Here is a 25,058-nt window from a genome sequence, read left to right as displayed (position 1 = left end):
AAGAGGTACTGTAATAGTGTTACAGCTAAGTGTCCTTCACATTGATTTTGTTTTGCTGTTTGTTGTGATTAGTCAACAGAGTTTTCCCAGTGCCACAATCTTGAGAATTGTAGGAAATTTGTGTTAGATTGTGCTGTTTGTCAAGGGCAGTGGTGTTGAGCATGGAGTACAGCTCAGTATGTATTCACACAAAGTACAGAGGACAGCTGGGATCGTAGCATACTTAAGTATCCTTGTCGTTTGAGTTTGTGTACTTGACAACGGGTAAACATGTTGTGGACAGTATCACGGGGAGTAGGGTTTTCAGTACGACATGTGTCTACCAAGGAGGTATCAAAAATTGTAGCAGGCACAGTTGATGCTATTAGCATCCAACCTAACCTGTTGGTCCATCATCACAACAGATCTATCTGTAAACACAGCCAAGATTTATTATTCCATTAATATTTCACAAACACAGGAAATGAAGGAAGGACTATATATGCAACATAAAGAATTTGTATTTTCCAACATATAGCCATTATCTAGTTAAAAGCTTGCCATAGGCCAATGGTTGGCAAACTGCAGCTTGCACATATGGCTCTTTGGTCCTTTGACTGTGGCTCTTCCACAAAATACCATGTGCGGTAACGCACATACATTTCCAGAAAGATAAAATGTTAATGTGTATGTTCAATTCTTATTTTTGCATTGTGTTCCTGACACATAATCAGTTGAAAAAACTAGTGTTTGCTGTTATATCCTTATTCGGGTCTACATATTCATGTAGACAATCATTTTCAAACATTAACCACTTCAAGAGGAATTGAGAAGTTGTCTTATTCATGAGAACACTAAATCCCACCTAAATTTGACTTAGCCAAACTTTTCAAGGAGATGCAAACCATTGTTAACACTCATGTTTATCAGTCATTATTATGATTTAATTTTATAAATATCTTACTGTTTAATTTTACCCATAAATGAAATTGTTATTAAGTATGGTATCAAGTTCCGCTCTACGTACCTTTAGCTCAACTAAGACTTAAAATTTTAAGTCAAGATTAGCACGTCAGTCTTAGGGAGTGTTGTGAAGTGGAAAATGTAGTGTCAAGTATCGTGAAATGAATGTTGAGCTGGTTGGAGAACGAAATGAGAGAGATGAAACAAGTTTACAAAATGATTGTGAATGGAGAAGTTGGACAGGGTCAACATCAGCAAAGGTAACTCTGCCAGACTGAGGACTTTTTAGCAAAGGCCAGCATAGGAGTACCCTAGTTAATCTGTAACTTATACAGTTACAGATTAAAAATTGTGGCTCTCAAAAGAAATTTCTATGGCTGTATGTTCAGATTTGGCTCTGTTGATTAACAATTTTGCTGACCACTACTGTAGACCATCCCACACACTCTTCTCATTGGCTGCCTCCCACTAGGCACAACAAAACACAGCCCACATCTGCTCGATACCTTGGGCAAGCACAGCAGATCAATGTTGTCTACAAAGTTTCACCAGATCAGTCAATGAAATAGGAAGCTTCGAGATAAAAACTGGTCACTCTTTCAACTGCCCATAAACAGAGGTAGTGTGTGTTTCCAACAATTATAATTAAAGTATATCATAATTTGAAATCATATGCTGAAGAGCGAAGACTGCTGTCAAGGTAACAAAATAAAAAAAAAGTACACTATCACCCAGTTATCAAAAACAGTTGTAAGAAATGTTCGAAATGAATTAAAAGTAGCATCAAATATTATGACAACCAAGACAATGTACTTTACATGACTAAAGTCTAATAGCTTACCTCCAACCAAAAGGTATATCGGTATGTATTCTCCTTGTGGACAGTCGTACAAGTATATTGAACCAATAACAATCATGCAGATTGGAATGACAATTGTTACTCCCAAAATTATAGTGCAACCAACTGCAAAGAAAACATTTATGATTCAATGTAAATGATTACTTTTAGGACATGTTCCCATCATAATAAGGAATGAAAAAATATATTAATGCAAAGGTTATGAAACTCACTTGTGCCCAGTAGAAGCAGAACAACATTCTTCAAGAAATCTAACATTCCTTTTGAAGTTTTATGAGCTTCTCGCACTCTGCCAAACAAAGAATCGTAAGACGGAGGTGGTGCTGCAAAGAAAAAAGTAAAAGATGTCTATCATGTACTGCTACCAATGTCAGACACAAAAAAACTGCCTATCACCTACAGAAGACGAACTGCACTGTAGCTCACATCATCCTAACATTTCTTTATCTGTGTGTAAAAAAAATGTGAGAAAATTAGTATTGTTGTAGGAATGGTAGTAAGGATAAAAATAAATTGTTCAAAATACAGATTAACAGAAAAATACAACAGTTATGAGTAACACAATGTAAAAATCAAGCACAATAGTTTAAGTTCCTTGTACAGAAGGCACACAATGTTGTGAAGATTACTGCTCACATTAACTTTTAATGAAGACGTTCCTGGTTTCTGAACTTCTTGTGCTGAACTGGGCTGTATAACTGCTAGGTTTCAAAGCACTGCCATGGGAAGCAATACATAATATTTCTGTTAACACACTCAATGGGGGGAAAAAAACAAAAACCGCTCACCAAGAAGGAATTATCCAAATAGGACGGAAATCTGTAGGTGTGATGTGCATGCACAGATAAATAATAATTACGATTTCAGAAAATTTTTATGACTTATTCAATACAAGGAACTTCACAAATTGAGCAAATCGATAACAAGATAGTTCGCCTCCGGCCCTTGTGCAAGCAGTTATTCGGCTTGGCTTCGGTTGATACATTTGTTTGATATCTACTGAGGGATATCCTGCCAAACTGTGTTCAAATGCCACATTAGATCGTCAGAATCACAGGCTGGTTGGAGACCTCTGCCCATAATGCTCCAGACATTCTTAACTGGGGAGAGATCTGGAGACCTCGTTAGCCAAGACAGGATTTGGCAAGTATGAAGACAAGCAGCAGAAATTCTTGCCGTGTGCAAGTGGGCATTATCTTGCTGAAATGTAATCCCAGGGTGAGAATCGGGAGTGATGGTCTGGGGTCTATTTCATTTGACAGCAAGACCTCTTTGGTTACCATCTGCTGCACCCTTACAGCACAGTAGTATGCTGCTAATATTCTATTCTGTTTTCTTGCCCTTCATGGCAAAACATCTTGGGCTTACATTTCAGCAAGATAATGCCCACCCGCATAGGATGAAGAGTTTCAACTGCTTGTCTTCGTGCTTGCTAAACCCTACTTTGGCCACCAAGGTTGCCAGATCTCTCCCTAATTAAGAATGTTTAGAGCACTATGGGCAGGGCTCTCTAATCGGCTCAGGATTTTGACGATCTAACATGCCAACTGCATAGAAACTGGCACGATAACCCTCAGGAGGACATCCAACAACTATCAGTCAATGCCCAGCTGAATAATTGCTTGCTTATGGGCCAGAGGTGAACCAACACATTATTGACTTGTTCAATTTGTGAGGCACTTTCTCTTTAATAAATCATCCATTTTTTATGATATAGTAATCACTTTTTTGTCTGTAGATGTACATCACTTCTACCAATTTCTGTCCCATTTGGATAACTCCTTTGTGGTGCGTTGGTTTTTTTGTCTTTGAGTGTACAAAACGTTGGGTAAAATGTACATTTTCATTTTTATTACTGTAGAAATGGACTACCTTGAAAGACCATGTAGAACACCTTGGCAAGACCACACAAGAAATACAATGATTGGGAAATGACCCAGGTGCAAGATAGGATCACAGATAGAATGGAAGAACAGCAACTTGTCTAGTATGGACATACAATGCGAATGATAGGTGACAATGCCTGAAGGTCTTTATGTACCATCTTCAGGGAAGAAGAAGAAGAAGAAGAAGGAGGAGGAGGAGTGGATGCCATAACTTTAGGGGAGGGACTTTCATATAGAACAGTTATCAGAACAAAAGTATTGATTGTGGTTTATGTATCTGATATTGTCAAGTTTTTGGGAGCTATCTGAGAGATGGAAATTAATATACAGAATGGTATCTTGCTGAGCTGACAATGATCAGAAGAAGCAGGTTGGGGAACAATATTGAGGTCCTGGAGGAAAGTGCAGATGCAGTCCTTGCCATAGTTCCGAATCATGAAGATTTTACCAATGATTCTGAACTGGAGAGTAGGTTTAAAGTGTTAAGTCAATGTGTGGCATTCTTCTGGATGGCCAGTAAGGTTGACACGGAAATGTAACACACACAACACATGGCAGTTCCATAGATTTGTTTGTAGATTTAGCCTTCCAAGTATAAAGATGGATCACAATGCCATTGTCTAAATCAGTTAGAAAGGAGGTAAGAGGCAAAATGTTGGGTGTTTTTTTTTTTTTTTTTGGAGGGGGGTGAGGGAGGGGTGTCTGTACCACGGTGGTGCTGTGAAAGACGTTCTATGGCAAAAAGCCAAGGCTTGATTTTGATGTACAAGGACAACACAGCATCCACAGTGAAAAGTTTGCAGGTAACATGTCCCAAAATATGGAAGGGCAATGGATGACTTGATTATTGTCTGGACTGTAGGTGTAATCAACTTGGGATCTGGTCAATAGAGGATCTTTTTGTGGGAACAATGGAACTAGCCACACTGGGGTGTTTTAAGTAGACCTGTGGAGTTGAGATTTCATAGCAAGTTCAAGGAGAATATATTATCTACATTTATCATAAATTAACTCTGTTTTCAAGTTGCTAATAACTGTAACCAACCTCAAAAAGTTTTAGGAAATTAGTAATTTTTAGTGTAGGTTTTTTCTGTTGTCTTAACAGAAATATCATTTTGTGTTTCTGCTTCAATTCCTACAGGGACTTTTTTAGCTCAGTAGGTATAAAAGATAATCAGTAGGTTTAGTTTAAAGTTATTTGTTCACTGTCCTGAAACACACTACAACAGCCACACTGCTGACCCACTGTGAATGCTGTTCTCAAAGACAGGACAAATTGGATGACGTTCATAAGCAGCTGGAAATCACACTGACTACTGTCAAACGATTGGCAGCTGCTGCGAATTGGTGTGTTGGAAGAGCTCCCGAGAGTCATGTACCAGTGAGATGGTACCAAAGTTACCTCAAGTGCGAGTGGTATTTCAATGGTAGATCTGGATGTACTGTACAGTGTGGACGCAGACCAGGATGGACTCAGGGTGTTATACTGACCCCCTAGCTATCAAGCTCTAGCTGCCATCTTTCACTAAAACAGAATGTAAGCCAGAGAAACTCACTTCACCTGTTTTGTCCAGAGTCAAGAGGCAGCAAACACAAAAGAGTAGGGGGTCTACTAATGTTGGCAGTTCAAATGTATGGCGAATGATGGTACCCCTTACGGAAATAGCAGCAAGGGACAGGAAAGGGCACCACGTGCATTCAATGTGTGTGCCTGGGCACCTCAATCAACTTGTTGAAGAGGCTATTCCTGGAGCCACTAAGGGAACAAGGTACAAGCAGCTGCAGACTGTGGTGCACACTGAAACAAATGATGCCTGTCATCCGGGCTCTGAGGTCATAATTTGATCGTTCCAATGACTGGCAGTAGGTTGAGAAGACCAGCCTTGTGCATGGAGTTTCAACTCAGCCCACAATTTGCAACACTGTCCCCAGAACTGAATGTGGCCACTTGGTTCTGAGTTAAGTGGAAGGACTGAACCAGACACAAGCTAGGCTGTGACTTCCTGGACTTGCACCATAGGGTTGGGAACAGTAGTGTGGCTCTATATGGGTTAGGTGTGCAGTACACTTCCAAGGCTGCTACCCAGGTAGCTGATTGTGTGGGATGCACACAACATTTTCTTAGGTTAGATGATTCTCCATCCATTCCAGACAATAGCTGTAGGAAACCCAGAAGTATCTGTGTAAGTTCAAAAGAAATGCCTCCCACATGTGAGAGTATTAAAATCTTAATAGTAAATTGCCAAAGCATTTGCGACAAATTCTAATGGTAAACTACCGAAGCATTCACATCGAAGTGCCAGAGTTGGTAGCATTCATGAAAAGCAGTGAAGCTCACATACTACTAGGTACAGAAAGCTCATTGAACCTGAAATTGATAGCAGTGAGATTTTTGGGGAAAATTTGAGTGTACATCCAAAGGATATTTGTCACTGTAAACAAGAAACCTAAATGCACAGTGATAGAAACTGAAGCTGCATGTAAATACTGTTCAGTATGAAGATGGGGTATAGAATGGGAACAGGGTTCTTCTACAACTCACCAGGCTCATATTCTGATGTAACAAAAAACTTTAAGAGAAAATCACTGTTCACTTGATCGTACATTCCCTAATAATACTGTAATCACTGGCAGAGACTTTAATCAATCAACAATCAATTGGGAAAATTACAGTTTTCTTAGTGGTGGGCATAAGACATCCTGTGAAACATTACTAAATGCCATCTCTGAAAACTACTTAGAACAGATAGTTTGGAACCCTGCTCATGTCAGAAATATATTGGATCTAAATGGCAACAAAGAGACCTGATCCCTTTGAGGATGTCCACATCAAAACTTATCACTGAACATGACGTGCTTGTGGCAATGATTATTACCGAAGTACGAGGCGTGTTTTTTAAGTGAGATCTGTTTGAACATAAGTACACAACAAAAGGTTATTTCAAAAAAGTAAATTTATTTTCAGAAAGTACATATTTCACCCTATTTTTTTGACATAGTTGCCAAGTTTGTTCAAACAAGTACCATACCTCACAACCAATTTTAAAATACCCTCTTCATAAAAACTTGCCGCCTACTCCGATAACCAAGAGTTCACTGCCATTTTCACATCATCGTGATCATTGTAAGAAATGCCACTGAGGTGGTGTTTGAGGTGGAGGAACAGATGGTAATCGCTCGGCGCAAGATCAGGACTGTAGGGTGGGTGGTCTAAAACTTCCCAGCCAAAACTGTCCAACAAATTGCGGGTCTGACCTGCAGTATGAGGTTTTGCATTGTCATGGAGAAGGACAATTCCTTTTGTCAGCATGCCGCGTCTTTTGTTTTTAATCACTATGCATAACTTTCTCAGGGTTTGGCAGTACGCTTCAGCATTGATAGTGGTTCCTCGTAGCATGATGTCGACCAACAAAATACCATGCCTATTTCAAAACACCAATGCCATGATTTTGCACTGGGACAGGCTGTTTGGCCTTCACCTTTACAGGTGAGTGTGTGTGTCTCCATTCCATGATCTGTTGCTTCGATTCGAGCGTGACATGCGAAACCCATGTTTCGCCTCAAGTTATGATCTGACTCAATAAGCTGTCACGTTCTTCATCGCACACTCAAATGGTTGGTTGGTTGATTGGGGTTAAAGGGACCAAACAGCAAGGTCATCAGTCCCTTGTTTCAAATGTGGCCCATTCAGATAGTGTGACATCTCAGAAAAGTCAGAACGATAAAAGGGAAAAGGCTAAAAAAACGTAAAAGTGCAGTCATTTCATCAATGGTAAAAACAAAATTAGGTAAGTCAGCAAGAAAGCGACCCCAACGCTATGCTAGAGGCAGGAAATATCCCACCTCTGAAGCAATAGAGGCAAGACCACCTGCGACTTAAAAACATTCAACCGCTAGAATGTAGAAGTGCGTATGGGAAAAGGAGACAAACCAATCCTAAAAAGTGATAAAAACAGAGTCAAAGGGGAAGAAAAGAGGATCTCGGCCAGGGAGGGGAGTCGGCAAACTCCAAACACAGCTTACAGTGGGAGATACCCCAACACTCATCGCCCTGTCCCAACACCAAATGAGATTAAAAATCTTAAAACTGAGAATAAACTGAGACCATCTGGGAATCATCAGCCAACATCAAAGGTAAAGTGCAGGGGATTCTGTACTTAGCACGCAGAGCCAAAAGAAGGGGGCATTCAACCAAAATGTGGGCTACTGACTGGAAGGTTCCACAACCACAAAGTGGGGGTGGCTCATCACGCAAAAGAAAACCATGGGTCAGCCTGGTATGGCCAATGCGGAGACGACACAGTGTGGTCGAGTCCTTTCGGGAGAAATGAAAGGAAGAATGCCACGGGCCTGGTGTCAGCTTAATCGCATGAAGTTTATTAGACATGGGAGTAGCCTCCCAAGAGTTGGCCCATGACTGTGCGAAGTGGGATTTGATGTGAAGCCCTAAATCCGCTGCAGGAGGGGTTACAGAGAAGGAGGGGTAAGTGACTGCTCCCCCAGCCAAACGATCAGCAAGCTCATTACCTGGGATATCCACATGGCCAGGCACCCAAAGGAAGTCAACGGAACAAGCAGCATGGTGAAGATCAGCAAAATGGTCATGGATGACAGAGACCAAGGGATGGCGCGAAAAACACCGGCCAATAGCCAGAAGGCCACTCATTGAGTCCGTACATAACAAAACGTAGTTGTGTTGGGACTGTTTAATAAAGGTAAGGGCCTGGGAAATTGCCATCAATTCTGCAGTAAACACCCCACATGCAGGTGGCAGCAGATGATTTTCCGTTCCAACAGAGGACATGAAGCAATACCCCATATGATCAGCAGATTTAGAGCCATCAGTGTAAAAAACAACAGCATCCTGAAACTCTCATAAAATTTGGCGGAAAAAGGAACGGAACACCATCGGGAGGATGGAATCTTTCGGACCTCGGCAGGGATCCATCCGAATTTGAGGCCACAGAACTAACCAAGAGGGGGTGGAGGGGAGGTAGCGAGGAACACAGGACAAAGAAGGAAGCTGAAAATCACGGCAAAGAGACGCAAGGCGGAGCCCAACTGGTAAACCCGCCCGAGGGTGGGAATCGGGTGGGCGACGTCCATGGTCTGGGAACAGGATAGAATAGGAAGGATGAGTGGGAGAGGAACGGATAGCGAGTGCATAAGACACCAGAAGCCGGGACCGCCGAACAGAAAGGGGGGAGGGGGGGGGGGGATCCCAGCTTCAACCAGGTGAAAGATGGAGGAGGAGGGAATGGTCCGCACCCCAAGAGGAGTGGGCAAGGAAGCGAAGGACATTGAGTTTACGGAAACATCCTACCTTCAGAAGTCTGATATAGGGGAGCCAAGTGAGCTTGTTGTCGAAAAGAAGACCCAGGAAACGAAACTGTGGGACCACAGGCAATCGTTGTGCATCGAGATAGAGCTCTGGATCAGGGTGGATCGTAGTACGGTGACAGAAGTGGACCACCCACAATTTTAGAGGAGAGAACTGAAACCTGTGTGAGAGGGTCCATGCAGAGGCACGCTATATATCTCCCTGGAGCTGTCACTCTGCTGAGGCCATCGAAGTGGTACTAACCCAAAAGCAGAAATCATCCACATACACAACAGGGGCGACCAAAGGACCAGCAGAGGCCACAAGTCCATTGATAGCAATGAGGAAAAGAAGTACACTCAATACAGAACCCTGTGGGATGCCCATCTCCTGGGTCCGTGGAGAACTAAAAACAGTACCCACCTGAACCCAGAACGGCCGATGGAACAGGAACAGGCAGATAAAAATCTGGAGGGGGCCCTGGAGATCCCTCTGATGAAGTGTAAGAAAGATGTGATGGCGCCAAGCCATGTCATAGGCCTTGCGAAGGTCAAAAAATACTGCAACCAAATTGCGGTGCTGGGAAAAAGCCTGCCGAACTGCGGATTCCAAGCGAAGTAAATGATTGATCGGAGACAGTCCCTCTCGGAAGCCACACTGGTAAGGGGACAATAGATCCCGAGATTCGAGGATCCAATTGAGCCAGCGGGCTACCATCCGGTCAAGTAACTTGCAAACAACATATGTCAGACTAATTGGCCGATAGCTTTCAACAAATAGGGGGTTACCAGGCTTAAGGACAGGAACCACGATGCTATCCCTCCACTGAGAAGGGAAGTCACCCTGGAGCCAAATACGGTTAAACACCCGGAGGAGATGTTGCCATTGTGGAGCACTGGGATGCTGATGCAGTTGCTTATGAATGGAGTATGGGCCAGGGGCCATACCATGGGAAGAAGAAAGTGTGGAAAGAAATTCCCATACAGTAAAAGGTTCGTTGTAAGATTCTGACTGACAAGGGGTAGAACATAAGACAGAAGCTTCGGCCCGCTGTTTCCAGTGAAGGAAAGCAGCTGGATAGGAGGCTGATGCTGATGCCATTGCAAAATAGGTCGCGAGATGATCCGCAAGAATCAAAGGGTCTGTAGAGAGGCCATCTGGGAGGTGAAGGCCTGGGAGGGTGGACTGCCAATGGGAGCCTTGGAGACAGCGAAGTGTAGCCCATACCCGTGACATAGGGACAGTAGAACCGAGGGAAGAAACAAAGTGTTCCCAACATATACGTTTGCTCTGTTTGATTAAATAACGGGCTTTAGTGTGAAGGCATTTAAAGGTAATAAGATTGGCAACGGATGGGTGCCTCTTTAAGTGTTGCAAAGCTCGACGGCGATCACGGATGGCAATGGCAATGGCCGTACTCCACCAAGGGACTTGCCGGCAGTGAAATGTCCAGATGAGCATGGTACAGCAAGGCTAGCAGCGCGAACAATTGTGTCAGACACATCACGTAGGACGGCTTAAATACAACCCAACAAAGAGGGAGAAAATGCGACCTGTGCAGTGTATAGAGGCCAATCGGCATGTTGGAAAGACCAATGAGGTAACCTGTCCATCGGGGAACGGGAAGGGAGCGAGAGAATCAACAGGAAATGGTCACTATCACAGAGGTCGTCGTGTGGTGACCAGTGTAATGAAGGGAGGAGGGAGGGAGAAGAAAAAGAAAGATCCATGGCAGAAAAGGTACCATGACCAGCACTGAAATGAGTAGGGGAGCCATCATTAAGAAGGCACAAGTTGTGGTCTGTAATAAACTGTTCTATGAGAAGACCTCGTCTAGATGGAAATGCACTGCCCCACAAGGGATGATGAGCATTAAAATCCCCAAGGAGGAGGAAGGGAGGAGGAAGTTGCTGAAGAAGGGCAGTTAAGGCAGCAGGTGTAAGAGTCCTGTCAGGAGGGAGAAAGATTGCAAACCGTGACCTCAGAGTCCAGGTGGACCCTAACAGCAACCGCTTCTAATGAAGTTAGAAGAGGAATGCACATGCTAGCAACGTCTGTATGGACCAACGTACAAACGCCGCCAGAAGCTCGCAGGGGGCCGACCCGATTTCGACAGAAAACACGGAACCCACAGAGGGTCGGTGAGTGATCATTAGTAAAATGAAATTCCTGTAGAACCATACAAGCTGCAGAGTAAGACAAAATAGGGGATTTCAATTCCGGAAGGTGACGGTAATATCCATTACAATTCCAGTGGATAACCACAGAACGACGATTCAAATAGCAGTTGAACAGGCTAAAGCCAGTCATACCACCAGGTCGCCACCCGTCACCGACAAGGAGGGGGCGACATCCATGAACAACAGGTCAGAATCTGGTTGTGAAGCCGGGGATGGGACCTCTGGTGACACCAGAGGTTCCTTATCCTGGAACTTGTGTTTCTTCTTCTTTCCTGTTTGAGATCGAGGAGGGCTGTGTGGCATAAAGGAGCCAGCCGCAGCAAGATCGAGAACAGAAAGAGATCGGGCGAGGTGGGGGCCGAAAGACCGTGGTTCTCGTGGTCGTCGCGTGGCAGCAGACCTTGTGCCGGGAAGAGGTATCCCGGGAGGGACGCCCTTGACCAGCAGGGGAGGGGGAGCAGCACCTGGAGGAGAAGGTGTGGGAGTCACAGGGGAGGGGGGGAGGAGAGGGGCCCGGGACTGGGGGGAGGACGGGGGAGGACGGGGTGAAGATGTAACTAAAGCACAACTAGACGTCATGGACACAGGGTGAAGACGTGCATACTTCTTACAAGCCTCAGTGTAGGTTAGACGATCAAGGGACTTATACTCCTGTATTTTCTTTTCCTTCTTATATACTGGGCAATCTGGTGAACATGGAGAATGATTGCCATGACAATTTACACACACAGGAGGGGGAACACTGGAACTCTCCTCATGGAGTGGACATCCACAGTCACCACAGAGAGGTGCCTGCGAACAGTGGGAAGACATGTCCAAAACGCAAGCACTTAAAACACCTCATAGGAGGTGGGATGTACGACTTCACATCACATCAACAAACCATAATCTTTACTTTCTCAGGAAGGGTATCCCCTTCAAAGACCAGGATAAAGGCACCATTATCAATGTGACTGTCCTTCAGACCCTTCTGAACTTGCCGAACAAAGTGAACACCTTGCTGTCCGAGATTCTCCCGAAGTTCCTCATCAGTTTGAAGGATGAGGTCCCTGGGAAAAATCACACCTTGAACCATATTTAGAGACTGGTGGGGGGTAATAGACACAGGAATTGTGCCAAGATGGTGACAGGCACGAAGGGCCGCAGACTGGGCAGCACTCAAATCTTTGGTTTTTGTGGTCCTCTGTTAGGAGTTTCGGGACCCAACGGGAGCACAGTATCCTAAACTGTAGGTGTTCAGAAACAATGTTGTAATGCACTGATCTTGACACGTCAGGAAATTTGTTTAAGAGACCTGTTATTATGAAGTGCCTATTCTCATGAATCCTCGCTTCAACTGAAGCCACCAAATCGTCTGTAATCAAAGAAGGGCGACTGGAGTGGTCCTCATCATTCACGTTGTTACAGCCATCTTTCAATTCTTGTACCTGCTTACATACTTAGCTTTCACTCATAACAGTATCACCGTACACTTTGCAAATCTGTTGAATTTCTGCAGCAGACAGGTTCCTTGCTGTCAAAAACGGTATCACTGAGTGAACCTCACATGCGCGGGCGAGTTGACAGCCTTCAACATTTTGAAAGCACAGAACAGAACTGTACAGGTTAGCTACAGAGCTGAAACTGAGCACAGTTGTTCCCAAGGCATGCCGGTACACGACGCACGTGCTCGTTGTGGTATGCGTGCGAACTACTAGTGTCTACAACAAAATGGACCTTACTTCAAAAAACACCCCTCATACAATGGGCAACTAATGCAGAAAGATATGTATGTTTAGTAAACTAGATAAAAAAAGCAGTAGTGTCATATCTCAATGAGGAACTTTAAACTTCCAGCACAGGGCAAGAGCATGTACAGGACTATGGGTCAAGTTTAAAAGAATAGTTGACCATGCTGTAGATAGATATGTACTCAGTGGAACAGTTCATAATTGGAGGGACCCTCCACGGTATATGCTCACTGTAAGGAAACTTCTACAGAAACAGACTGCTACATAATAGGTGTAAAACTAAGCACAGGACTATAGATACAGAGATGCTGAATGAAACGCATTTGGCTGTCAAGAGAGCAATGCATGAAGCCTTCAGTGACTAACACAGCAGACAACTGTCAAATGATATTTCACAAAACACAAAGAAATTTTAGTCATATGTAAAGGCTACTAGTGGCATCAAACTTAGTATCCAATCCCTAACTAATGGGACAGAACTGGATATTAGGGCAGCAAAGTGAAAGCTGAAATGCCAGACTCCATTTTCAAATATTCTTTTACAAAGGAAAACCCAGGAGAAGTGCCCCAATTTAATCCTTTTACCACTGAAGAGGTGAGCAAAATCAGTATTATTGTCAGTGGTGTAGAAAAACAGCTGAATCATTACAACTGAACAAAGCTCCAGATGGGATAGCTAACAGAAGTCTGAGTTAGCTCCTCTTTTAACTAGAATCTATCTGATTCCTCAAACAAAAAACCATGTTCAGTGGCAGGAAGAAAGCACAAGTAATGCCTCTCTGCAAGAAGGGTAGTAGAAGTGATCCACAAAACTACCATCCATTATCCTTGACAATGAATTATTGTAGAATCTTGGAACACATTCTGAGCTACAACATAATGAGGTATATTGAACAGAATGACCTCCTCCATGCCAGTCAGCACAGATTCCAAAAACATCAATCATGTGAAACCCAACTCACACTTTTCTAACATGACATACTGAAATCTTTGGATTAAGGCTGTCAAGTAGATGCAATATTTCTTGATTTCCGAAAAGCATTTGATTCAGTACCACACCTACACTTAACGCCAAAGTACATTCATATGGGGTATTAAGTGAAATCTGTAACTAGATTGAGGATTTTTTGGTAGGGAGGATACAGCATGTTACCTTGGCTGGAGAGTCATCATCAGATGAAGTAACTTCAGGTGTGCCCCAGGGAAGTGTGTTGATCATTGCTGTTTATGTTATATATTAAGGGCCTTGTGAACAATATTAACAGTAACCTCAGACTTTTTGCAGATGACACAGTTATCTATAATGAAGGACTGTCTGAAAGGAGCTGCGTAAATACCAAGTCAGATCTTGATAAGATTTCAAAGTGGCGCAAAGATTGGCGACTTGCTTTAAATGATCAAGAATGTAAAATTCTGAACTTCACAAAATGAAAACGGCGTCGAATGACTAATATCACAGTCACAGCTGGAATCTGCCAACTCACCCAAATACCTGGATGTAACACTTTGTAGGGATATAAAATGCAATGATCACATAGGCTCAGTTGTGGGTAAATCACGTGGGACACTTTGGTTTATTGATAGAATACTGAGGAAGTGCAATCAGTCTAAAAAAGAGATTGCTTACAACTCACTTGTGTGACCCATTCTAGAATATTGCTCAAGTGTGTGGGAATATCAACAATGTAGGAAATGAGATTGCTACTTACCTTCTTTACAGTAAGTAGTAATTGTTTTTCCTACATTGTTCATATACCTACCTGGAGTTTCAAGTGTTGGGAAGAATAGTATAGGGAATTATGAGGATCCAGGACCTCATCCCCAGGCGGCCGACCAACAGGAGGCCGGTCCCCTGCAGAGTGTACGTCTACGCTCCTCAAGACGAAAGTATAAGGAATAGGGAAAAAGCATCTCTTGCGAGTAGGTCTGAGCCAAACCCATGATGGACCGAAGTGTTGAGAAGCTGCTTCGCTGACAGAAGTTCCAAGAGCTTGGCGATGCCAAGATGGCTGAAATCAAAACTAAAAGATGAAACACACCTAGACTGACGACAGTAACGACAACAAGTACACTCAGTCCTACCACTCATCCAAAGCAGAAACAAGTGGAGATGAATAAATTAAACAGGACGGTGAGGAAGGTGAATTTCAAACTCTCCCGCCAAGGAAAACCAGCAAGAGAAAAAATTCTAGTGATGACAGTGCACCAAACAACCAGTTCAGGACTGCAGAGTAAACTGATTTGAACCACTTGCCAGAGCTGCATAACAGATCTTTGCAACCAGCACAGCTGAGGTAACATACCAACCTAACACATCAACCAAACCCCCATAAACAACAACGAGCATCCCACTGATCACAATACAATATCCAGGACCCTACCTGACATTAAATGCCACATTAAAAAAGCATTTGGATGGCCCAATCAAGGCAATCCACAAGGAAAAAACTATAAAGTACCACTTCGAAACCACCCTGGACTCCTTCAGACACCACAACATAACTTCATAAATCAACCACAGAATGAGCGTCACCCAAAGGTGGTCATAAATGGCCTACCTGAAGCAGCGACAGAGAATGAAGTATAGGAAGACCTCAGACTGCTGAACTTCCACCCTCGAGGCATACACCAGTACAAAACTAGGAACTCCTAAACAAAGGACCTACACTGACATGGTTGTATTCTATATCACTCTACCAAAGAAACTAGAAAATGAGGCTACCTACCTTGTCAGATATAAATTGACAACAAGGTGACTTGAGTCGTATAAACACCAAGACGTTTGACCACAGTACAAGAAATGCTTGGGATTTTTCCACACTGCAAACTACTGCAAAATGCCAGCCAGGTGTGTGTGATGTGGAGGTGACCACAGAGCAAGGGACGGCAAGCATCCAATAAATGCCCCCCCCCCCCTCCCTCCCACACTGTGTTAACTGCAACCAGGACAGCCACCCAACATCATTTAGGGGGTGCCGAGAGTTTCAGAAGGCCATCAGGGCAAAGCACACATAAAAGCCCCATACGACAGCACTAACAGCCCGAACAGCCCAACCAGGAATGAAGAGGACCATAATGCCCACACCAGCAAAAGCACTTTGAATAGGAAGACAAACCTGGGCCGACACCAGACAAAACAATGCCACCACCTCCAGAAACCAATCACAACAACCGATGAATACCAACCAACAAAACAGCAGGCTGCCAACCATAATCAACATCTTCAATCAAATCAAAACCATATAGGAGCACTTACAGTGAACCATCATCATCTCCACTGTCACCTAAACTGTTTACAACTTCACAACTGCCCCAGACCTCATGTCCCAAGTCATGTCAATCATCAGGGGAGAGATGAATTTCTTTGGCACCTCTTGGAAATTACGCCCACAAGAAGAACAAACCTCTGATTTTACAACTTCAACACTGCAGGGCTGAAGAACAAAAAGGACACCATCAATGCATTTGTGGAAAACCTAAAAACAGATGTACTATTCATGGCAGAAACTAGCCTACACCTCACTGAGATGTTCAACTTATGAAACAGGATATGCTACAGCATGGACTGTGCCATTTAACAGGCAGGAGGATCGGCCATCTTCCTATGGTCCCACATCATGCACAATCCCGAAGCTACATGGCCACAAAAGTCAGCACAGTGATGGTGCAAGGCAAAGTCACCCTGGTAGCGGCATACCTCAGCCCAAGCGCGGTCAAATGAAAATGACCTCTTACAAATTTTCAACAACCGTGAACGTATGTTACTCAGCAGGGACCTTAATGCAAAAAACGCAGCATGTGACTCACTTCGAAACAATGCTCGAGGAAATCACCTACATGACCTGGAAGGTAACCTGAATGTAGTAATCATGGCCCCAGAAAATATAACATATATCACATTCAATCACCAGCACCAACCCCAGATGAACTAGACATTTTCATACAAAAAAATCTGGACCCAGACCTCCACCTAAGAACACTTAGCAAATTAACTTCCAATCATCTCCCAATAGCTGGATATATCAGCAAATCAATCAAGCCACCACGACTGCACCACACCACAAGCACGGCTGGGAGCAAATCTAAAGGTGGCTTAACGACAACATCTGCCCAAACATAGACCTCAGTAATCACGAACGAATCTAAGAAGCCATAGGATCATTGACAGACAAATAAAATCCACCCACAGATGTGCATCTATGAAGGTGACGTTTCAAGACTCCAATTTCTACACACTTCCACTCGTAATCCAGGATCTCAAGTTCTTAAAAAAAATCAGAGCACGATACATATAGCTTCAAACTCATAACACAAAGCACAGAAGAGAAATGAATAGACTAACCAGAGAACTCCACCGCCAACTCCAGGAATGGAAAGCAGAAGTATGGGCGGACTGAATGACTGGACACGAGCTCAGAAATAGAGAGAGTGGAAACTAATTAAAAAACATCAGAGGTTCCAAACAAAGAAAATCGGCACATAGGGGCCACTGTCGTGTTGTCGTCCTGGAGAGGGATCAATCAACGTGCAATTGGCCGACATCTTCTCACAGCCATCTCTTCTCTATCATTCCCGACTGGTGTGCCGGCACTTTACTTTAGACCGTAACACTAGGAATACACTACAAACCTCTCCCATCCCCTATGTATTGCTCACACAGGGGTCTTGAGAACAAGACTAGACGAATTACGGCACACACAGAGGCAGTCAAATCACTCTTCCCATGCTGCATATGCGAATGGAACAGGATAAAACCATAGTGACCATGGCGCATACGTACCCTCAATCACCCAGTTCGCAGTGATTTGCAGAGTATGGATTTAGATGTAGATAAGGTGGGCATACTGGGTGATTGTCTGAGTAAGTGAAGAGATTTATTTGGGTGACAGGTTTTGGAATGGATAATGTTTTGAGGAAATTTTAGATTCCATGTGACACCTGGGGGCAGGATCATATGGAGCAGACATGTTGAAAAGCTGACAGAAACCCTATTTCACTTACAGTATTCTTGACCAGAAAGGTAGAATTACAGTTAGCAGGAAGAATAACATCAGGATATGGTGCTAGGTCATCGACAGCTGTTTGCGCCACCACTATGAGGTTTTACACTTCGGGGAAGAAAGATGAAGCCAGGTTACAGTTGCAGAATTGCTGGAAGGCTACCATGCCTCTGAAAGAGGAACAGAGGGAAGGGGAGAGATTGCCTACATATGTGTAGAATCTAACTGTTAAGTTGCTTGACTCAAAGAAATGTTACAGAGTGTTTCATTTAGTAAATCACCATTACTGTTGATTTATTGTACAAATATGTCATTTCTGTTTGAAGCTACTTGTGTGAACAAAGCACTAATTTTAGACCTGACTTGATTACAAGATATAATTAATTTATCTCTCTCTCTCTCTCTCTCTCTCTCTCTCTCTCTCTCTCTCTCTCTCTCTCTCTCACACACACACACACACACACACACACACACACACACACACACACACACACACACACACACCTTCCCATTTCTTGTTCCACTTACAACCAGCATGTGGCATGAACAAAGTTTGCAAGCTTACACATCAGTTCCAATTTATACAATTTTCCAGTAACAACAAGTTTTGTGAGCCCCTCTCAGGTGCACAAACTTGTGTGCGATCTTGCACTGCCATAGAGAAGAAGAAGAAGTTAGTTTGCATTTCTGTGGTGATCAACACACTGAAGCCATTTCTTCAATTTCCTGAGGGTAGCAAATACATTTCAGAGCTGGTAGTTGCACCTTGATGGAAAACAGAGTAACACCTTCAGCATCCCAGAAGACTGCAGCCCTGAGTTTACTGGCTAAGGGTGCAGCTTTGAACTTTTTCTTCAGAGGAGAGGTGGCATGGTGCCACTGCATGGATTTCTGTTTCATTTCTGGTTCAAAATGATGAACCCATGTTTTATTCCCTGTGACAATGTTTGACAAAACATCATCACAATCAGCCTCTTAATGTGCAAGCAATTCCACACAGATGGTCCTTTGTTGCTCTTTATGATCTTCTGTTAGGTAGCGAGGAAACCAGTGGGCACACACCTTTGAGTACCCCAGGTGGTGGATGACTGTCAGTGCAGGAGACATTGCTGTGTATGGCTAGCCAGCACACAGGAGATTGGACATGTTTGCACGTCCTTGTTGTGTTGTTGACAGTCACCTCACACAACAAATCTCCGTGCTCTTGTTCACCGCTAGGTCACTGCAGTCATTCTCCTTGTGCCTACAAGTACCGGCGATGCTCTGTTTTTTTTACCAAAAGAAACTTAATGAAAGTCTCTACTTGGACTGAACCTCTGTTACGGGTGCTATTTTGAAGGGTATGTATAGTGCGGCCACCTACTGGACCTTCACAAAACTATAGCGACTGAAGTGGGTTCAATTGGCTCTGAGCACTATGCGACTTAACTTCTGAGGTCATCAGTCGCCTAGAACTTAGAACTAATTAAACCTAACTAACCTAAGGACATCACACACATCCATGCTCGAGGCAGGATTCGAACCTGCGACCGCAGCGGGCGCTCGGCTCCAGACTGTAGCACCTAGAACCGCACGGCCACTCCGGCTGGCGACTGAAGTGGGAATAATCCACAATGTCCCACAACAAATTCCGCAGTTTTTCAACTGAAACTGACTGAGAAAATATGTGTCACATTGCTTATTGAACATCCCTCGTAAAATGGTCTGTATGGAATGTTGTCCTGTTTGGTGCTGAAATGTGGACACTAAGGAAGAAAGACAGAGAAAAGCAGGAGGTGCCATATGGACATGGCAATGTATGGTAAGAATAAGCTGGATGAATAGAGTGAAAAATGAAGGGATACTGAGAATATAGAGAGAGCAAAGACAATTACCGAGTGTAACAAAAGAAAGAAAAACTAGATTGGACATACATTTAGAAGGAAAGAGATACTTATTAAACAGTCTTAGAGAGGTATGTGGAAGGGAAAAGGAGGCAACAGAGGAAGGGATCCTGGATGATGTAATGGAAGTCAGCACATACGGCAACATTAAGAATGAAGCAATGGATTGCAGGATATGGCGAGACAAAGACTTGCTAATACAGCTGAAAATTGATGATGACAATTTCTTACTGTGGTGTCTTCTGTAAGATGCATTGGGTATTCTGAAGTTGGCCCTATTAAGAGTGTTCGAGACCAGCTCAGAGCTGCCAACCATGACAGGTATCTGAGCAAATGCCTCCAGGAAGCTTCACAGTGCCACTGCCACCAGTACTCTTTACATTCTCCTGACAGTTCCTTAGTGGTTGTGGTAGTCTATGTTCAGAAGTGTTAGCTGCAATCTGCAAAGCCTCCTACAGAGAAAGTATCACAACATGTTACCGGGCAAGGACTTTTAGTACTTTGGACTCTGTGTATTTTGTTTAGTGTTCTGTCATTCAATAACTGCACAACTTGCACATGGGCTAACTTTTAAACCTCAAAGTTACATGTTTACCAATGAAGATATTAACTAATTATTGTGTCATAACTGTTTCTTGTTTTAGGGGAGAGTTTCCCTACTTGATAATATGTGATACAGCACTTATACAACCAGTTTTACTGGGTCATACCGCTTTAGGCTGATAAGGATACATATTCTTAGATATGTCATGCATGATATTGCTTCTAATGATTCTACAGCATACAGTTGTTCCTAATGATCCAGCCAGATGCCACACAGCATAGTCCTGCTGGCTGCCACTTGTCGGACACCTGCAGCTGATGCAGCTCCATTTCACTGTGACATCCACTGTGGTAAGGAGGGCACCACGATCACCGGTCATGGCTGTCACTAGCTTGCATCCACGAGCCACGTTAGTCTGGCCAACTACACATACACCGGGTAACCTTTATAAGACCACCGTCTGCAACTCCTAATCAATGCAAAACCGACCTCACGGTACAGCATATCACAGTCCTGACAACAGGGCAACCACTGACTGTGACAGCAACATACTCCAACCTTGCCTACTGCAGTGCGACCAACTGTAACAGACAGATTCTCTTGCAAACTCGCAGAAATGTTATGTTTAAGTGACATTTCTTCTAATAGATGTGGACGATCTTTATGTTCATTTCACTGAGAAACTATTTCTGGTGCTCAAGTTGCTGTGTGCTTCTGGTACAAATAAACAAATCTATACTGCAAAATACATTACATTAATTTATTATGAAGATGTAGATGAAGATAAAATGGGAGATACGATACTGCGTGAAGAGTTTGACAGAGCACTGAAAGACCTGAGTCGAAACAAGGCCCCGGGGAGTAGACAACATTCCATTAGAACTACTGATGGCCTTGGGAGAGCCAGTCCTCACAAAACTCTACCATCTGGTGAGTAAGATGTATGAGACAGGTGAAATTCCCTCAGACCTCAAGAAGAATATAATAACTCCAATCCCAAAGATAGCTGGTGTTGACAGATGTGAAAATTACCGAACTACCAGTTTAATAAGTCACAGCTGCAAAATACTAACGCAAATTCTTTACAGACGAATGGAAAAACTGGTAGAAGCCGACCTCGGGGAAGATCAGTTTGGATTCCGTAGAAATATTGGAACACGTGAGGCAATACTGACCTTACGATTTATCTTAGAAGAAAGATTAAGAAAAGGTAAACCTATGTTTCTAGCATTTGTAGACTTAGAGAAAGCTTTTGACAATGTTGACTGGAATACTCTCTTTCAAATTCTGAAGGTGGCAGGGGTAAAATACAGGGAGCGAAAGGCTATTTACAATTTGTACAGAAACCAGATGGCAGTTGTAAGAGTCGAGGGGCATGAAAGGGAAGCTGTGGTTGGGAAGGGAGTGAGACAGAGTTGTAGCCTCTCCCCGAAGTTATTCAATCTGTATATTGAGCAAGCAGTAAAGGAAACAAAAGAAAAATTCGGAGTAGGTATTAAAATCCATGGAGAAGAAATAAAAACTTTGAGGTTCGCCGATGACATTGTAATTCTGTCAGAGACAGCAAAGGACTTAGAAGAGCAGTTGAACGGAATGAATAGTGTCTTGAAAGGAGGATATAAGATGAACATCAACATAAGCAAAACGAAGATAAAGGAATGCAGTCGAATTAAGTCGGGTGATGCTGAGGGAATTAGATTAGGAAATGAGACACTTATAAAGTAGTAAAGGAGTTTTGCTATTTGGGGAGCAAAATAACTGATGATGGTCAAAGTAGAGAAGATATAAAATGTAGACTGGCAATGGCAAGGAAAGCGTTTCTGAAGAAGAGAAATTTGTTAACATCGAGTATAGATTTAAGTGTCAGGAAGTCGTTTCTGAAAGTATTTGTATGGAGTGTAGCCATGTATGGAAGTGAATCGTGGACAATAAATAGTTTGGACAAGAAGAGAATAGAAGCTTTTGAAATGTGGTGCTACAGAAGAATGCTGAAGATTAGATGGGTAGATCACATAACTAATGATGAAGTATTGAATAGAATTGGGGAGAAGAGGAGTATGTGGCACAACTTGACAAAAAGAAGGGACTGGCTAGTAGGACATGTTCTGAGGCATCAAGGGATCACAAATTTAGCATTGGAGGGCAGCGTGGAGGGTAAAAATCACAGAGGGAGACGAAGAGATGAATACACTAAGCAGATTCAGAAGGATGTGGGTTGCAGTAAGTACTGGGAGATGAAGAAGCTTGCACAGGATAGGGTAGCATGGAGAGCTGCATCAAACCAGTCTCAGGACTGAAGACCACAACAACAACAACATTTGAGGGCCAACTGAAAGTCCTGCACAAAGCATCTATTCCCTGTATATCTTTCAGAATCTCACTATGTTTTTGTGGTGTCGTGATTTTACATATAAATGGCCTCATAATGCATTTGATATTTTCCACCATGTTATTTACATGTATCATGAAGAGTAATTGTCTTTTAACGCTCAAGAATAAGTACAAAATTACTTTTACTTCTGATGCTTCTAACCTGTTGAGAGTAACATGTTAACATGCTAGACTCCTGAAATCACTCACATACTTGGTTCGAAAATAAACTGATTTTTTGTTCACTAGGCAACAAGGTGGAAATGTACTATTTGTTCACAATGTCCTGAATGAGGGCTCCCAAATTCTGGACTGGCTGTAGCCTGTTTAGTTTTGTCAGCTTGGGGCCACGAGTGTCTTGTGTCTGGCCACTTCCAAATTGGCTAACAACACAGTACCCATGTGTATCGTAGCTGTTACACAGTAACTGTTGTGCTGATGCCAAACCAGTAACACCTGTGTAATGGCAGTACTGCATTATGAAAATGCAGCTTGTTCCTCCCACATCGCCTCTCCCATCTTTGGCTGTCCATATGCTGGAAGAAATTCTACTACAGCGCCCTTTTTTTTTTTTTTTTTTTTTTGGTGGGGTTTAAGGGAGCTCAACTACTGAGGTCATTAGCGCCCAGTCACTGTTGTTAGAGCACATGGAATCTAGTAAAACTCAAGGGGATGGGGGGACACCAGAAGGACCTGACACAGATGAAGGTAAAAGAAGTAAAAAGGTTAGATGTCTTTGGACAAACCAGTCAAAGTTATAAAACGCAGAATACGAGCAGCTGCTCGAGCGTCATCAGCTAAAACATCTGGTAAAGTAGATGGCAGGGACAGGACAACACGAAAGTGACTAAAACGGGGACATGACAATAAAACATGGCGCACTGTTAACGCCTGACCACAAGGGCACTGCGGGGCTGGGTCACCGGAGAGCAGGTAGCGGTGGCTAAATCGGCAATGCCTAATCCGCAACCTAGTCAGAAGGACCTCCTCTCGCCGAGATGGTCGGGAGGAGGTTGTCCAAGCAGTTGGGAGCGGTTTTACTGCCCGGAGCTTGTTTCCTTGGAGGGATGACCAAGCATCCCACCACAACGACACAAGCCTCTTACATACATCCCCACGAACGTCAGATGACGGGACACAATGGGAGGCTGGCCGAGGCAGGAAGACTGCAGCCTTGGCTGCAGCATACGCAGTCTCGTTCCCAGGCACTCCTACATGTCCGGGAACCCACTGAAAGCTGACAGGAGAACCATTATCAGCAAAAGAATGAAGGGACTGCTGTATCCATTGAATCAAGGGATGGACCGGATAGGGAGCTCCAAGGCTCTGAAGAGCACTGAGTGAGTCAGAGCAGAGTACATACGATGAATGGCGGTGGCGGCGGGCATACTGAACGGCCTGATGGAGAGCAAAAAGCTCGGCCGTAAAGCTCGAACATTGGTCGAGGAGCCGGTATTTAAAGGTGGCGGCCCCGACGACAAAGGCACAGCTGACACCATCATCAGTTTTGGAGCCATCGGTGTAAATAAAGGTGTGACCGGCAAGTCGAGCACGAAGTTCGACAAACCGTGAGCAATACACTGCAGCCGGAGTACCCTCCTTCGGGAGTGAGCTGAGGTCGAGATAAATATGAACCGGAGCCTGGAGCCAAGGTGGTGTCAGGCTCTCACCCTCTCTGAAGGTGGCAGGGAGGGCAAAATCCAATTGTCGAAGCAGGCGACGGAAGCGGACTCCGGGGGGCAACAGGGCAGACACATACAACCCGTACTGACGGTCGAGAGAATCGGCGAAGAAGGACTGGTAAGAGGGATGGTCGGGCATAGACAACAGCTGGCAGGCATACCGACACAGCAGTACGTCGCGCCGGTAGGTCAATGGTAATTCGGCAGCTTCAGCATAAAGACTCTCGACAGGACTAGTGTAGAAGGCTCCGGTCGCAAGACGTATCCCCCGATGGTGGATAGAGTTGAGCCGGCGTAAGAGGGATGGCCGAGCGGACGAGTAGACGAAGCTCCCATAATCCAGCTTCGATCGGACAATAGACCAATACAAGCGAAGCAGGACAGTGCGATCCGCTCCCCAAGATGAACCGCTAAGAACTCTGAGGACATTAAGGGAACGTGTACAACGGGCCACCAAATAAGAGACATGTGGAGACCAACACAGTTTCCTGTCCAATGTGAGCCCTAGAAACTTAGTTGTTTCCACGAATGGGAGAACAACGGGACCGAGATGTAAGGATGGCGGAAGGAACGCTTTATATGGCCAAAAGTTGATACAAACTGTCTTCTCTTCAGAGAACCAGAAGCCATTTGCCACGCTCCATGAGTAGAGGCTGTCTTGA

At 43.8% G+C, this 25,058-nt stretch overlaps 1 protein-coding gene across 1 annotated transcript in view; it reads right to left on the bottom strand.

Moving 5' to 3' along the window:
• LOC126475477 (transmembrane protein 272-like) overlaps positions 1–25,058 on the bottom strand; it is a 56,990-nt gene that overhangs the window by 21,958 nt on the left and 9,974 nt on the right. Inside the window, exons 3-4 of the mRNA XM_050103370.1 lie at positions 2,014–2,124; positions 1,784–1,906 (exon numbers count right to left, since the gene is read on the bottom strand). Coding sequence (XP_049959327.1) covers positions 1,784–1,906; positions 2,014–2,124 — 234 coding nt within the window. The remainder of the gene's footprint in view (positions 1–1,783; positions 1,907–2,013; positions 2,125–25,058) is intronic.

Source organism: Schistocerca serialis, chromosome 4 (genome assembly GCF_023864345.2).
Source record: "Schistocerca serialis cubense isolate TAMUIC-IGC-003099 chromosome 4, iqSchSeri2.2, whole genome shotgun sequence".
Classification (NCBI taxonomy): Eukaryota; Metazoa; Arthropoda; class Insecta; order Orthoptera; family Acrididae; genus Schistocerca; species Schistocerca serialis.
The sequence above is the reverse complement of the archived record's forward strand: the minus strand, read 5'-3'. Positions and strand labels throughout refer to the sequence as shown.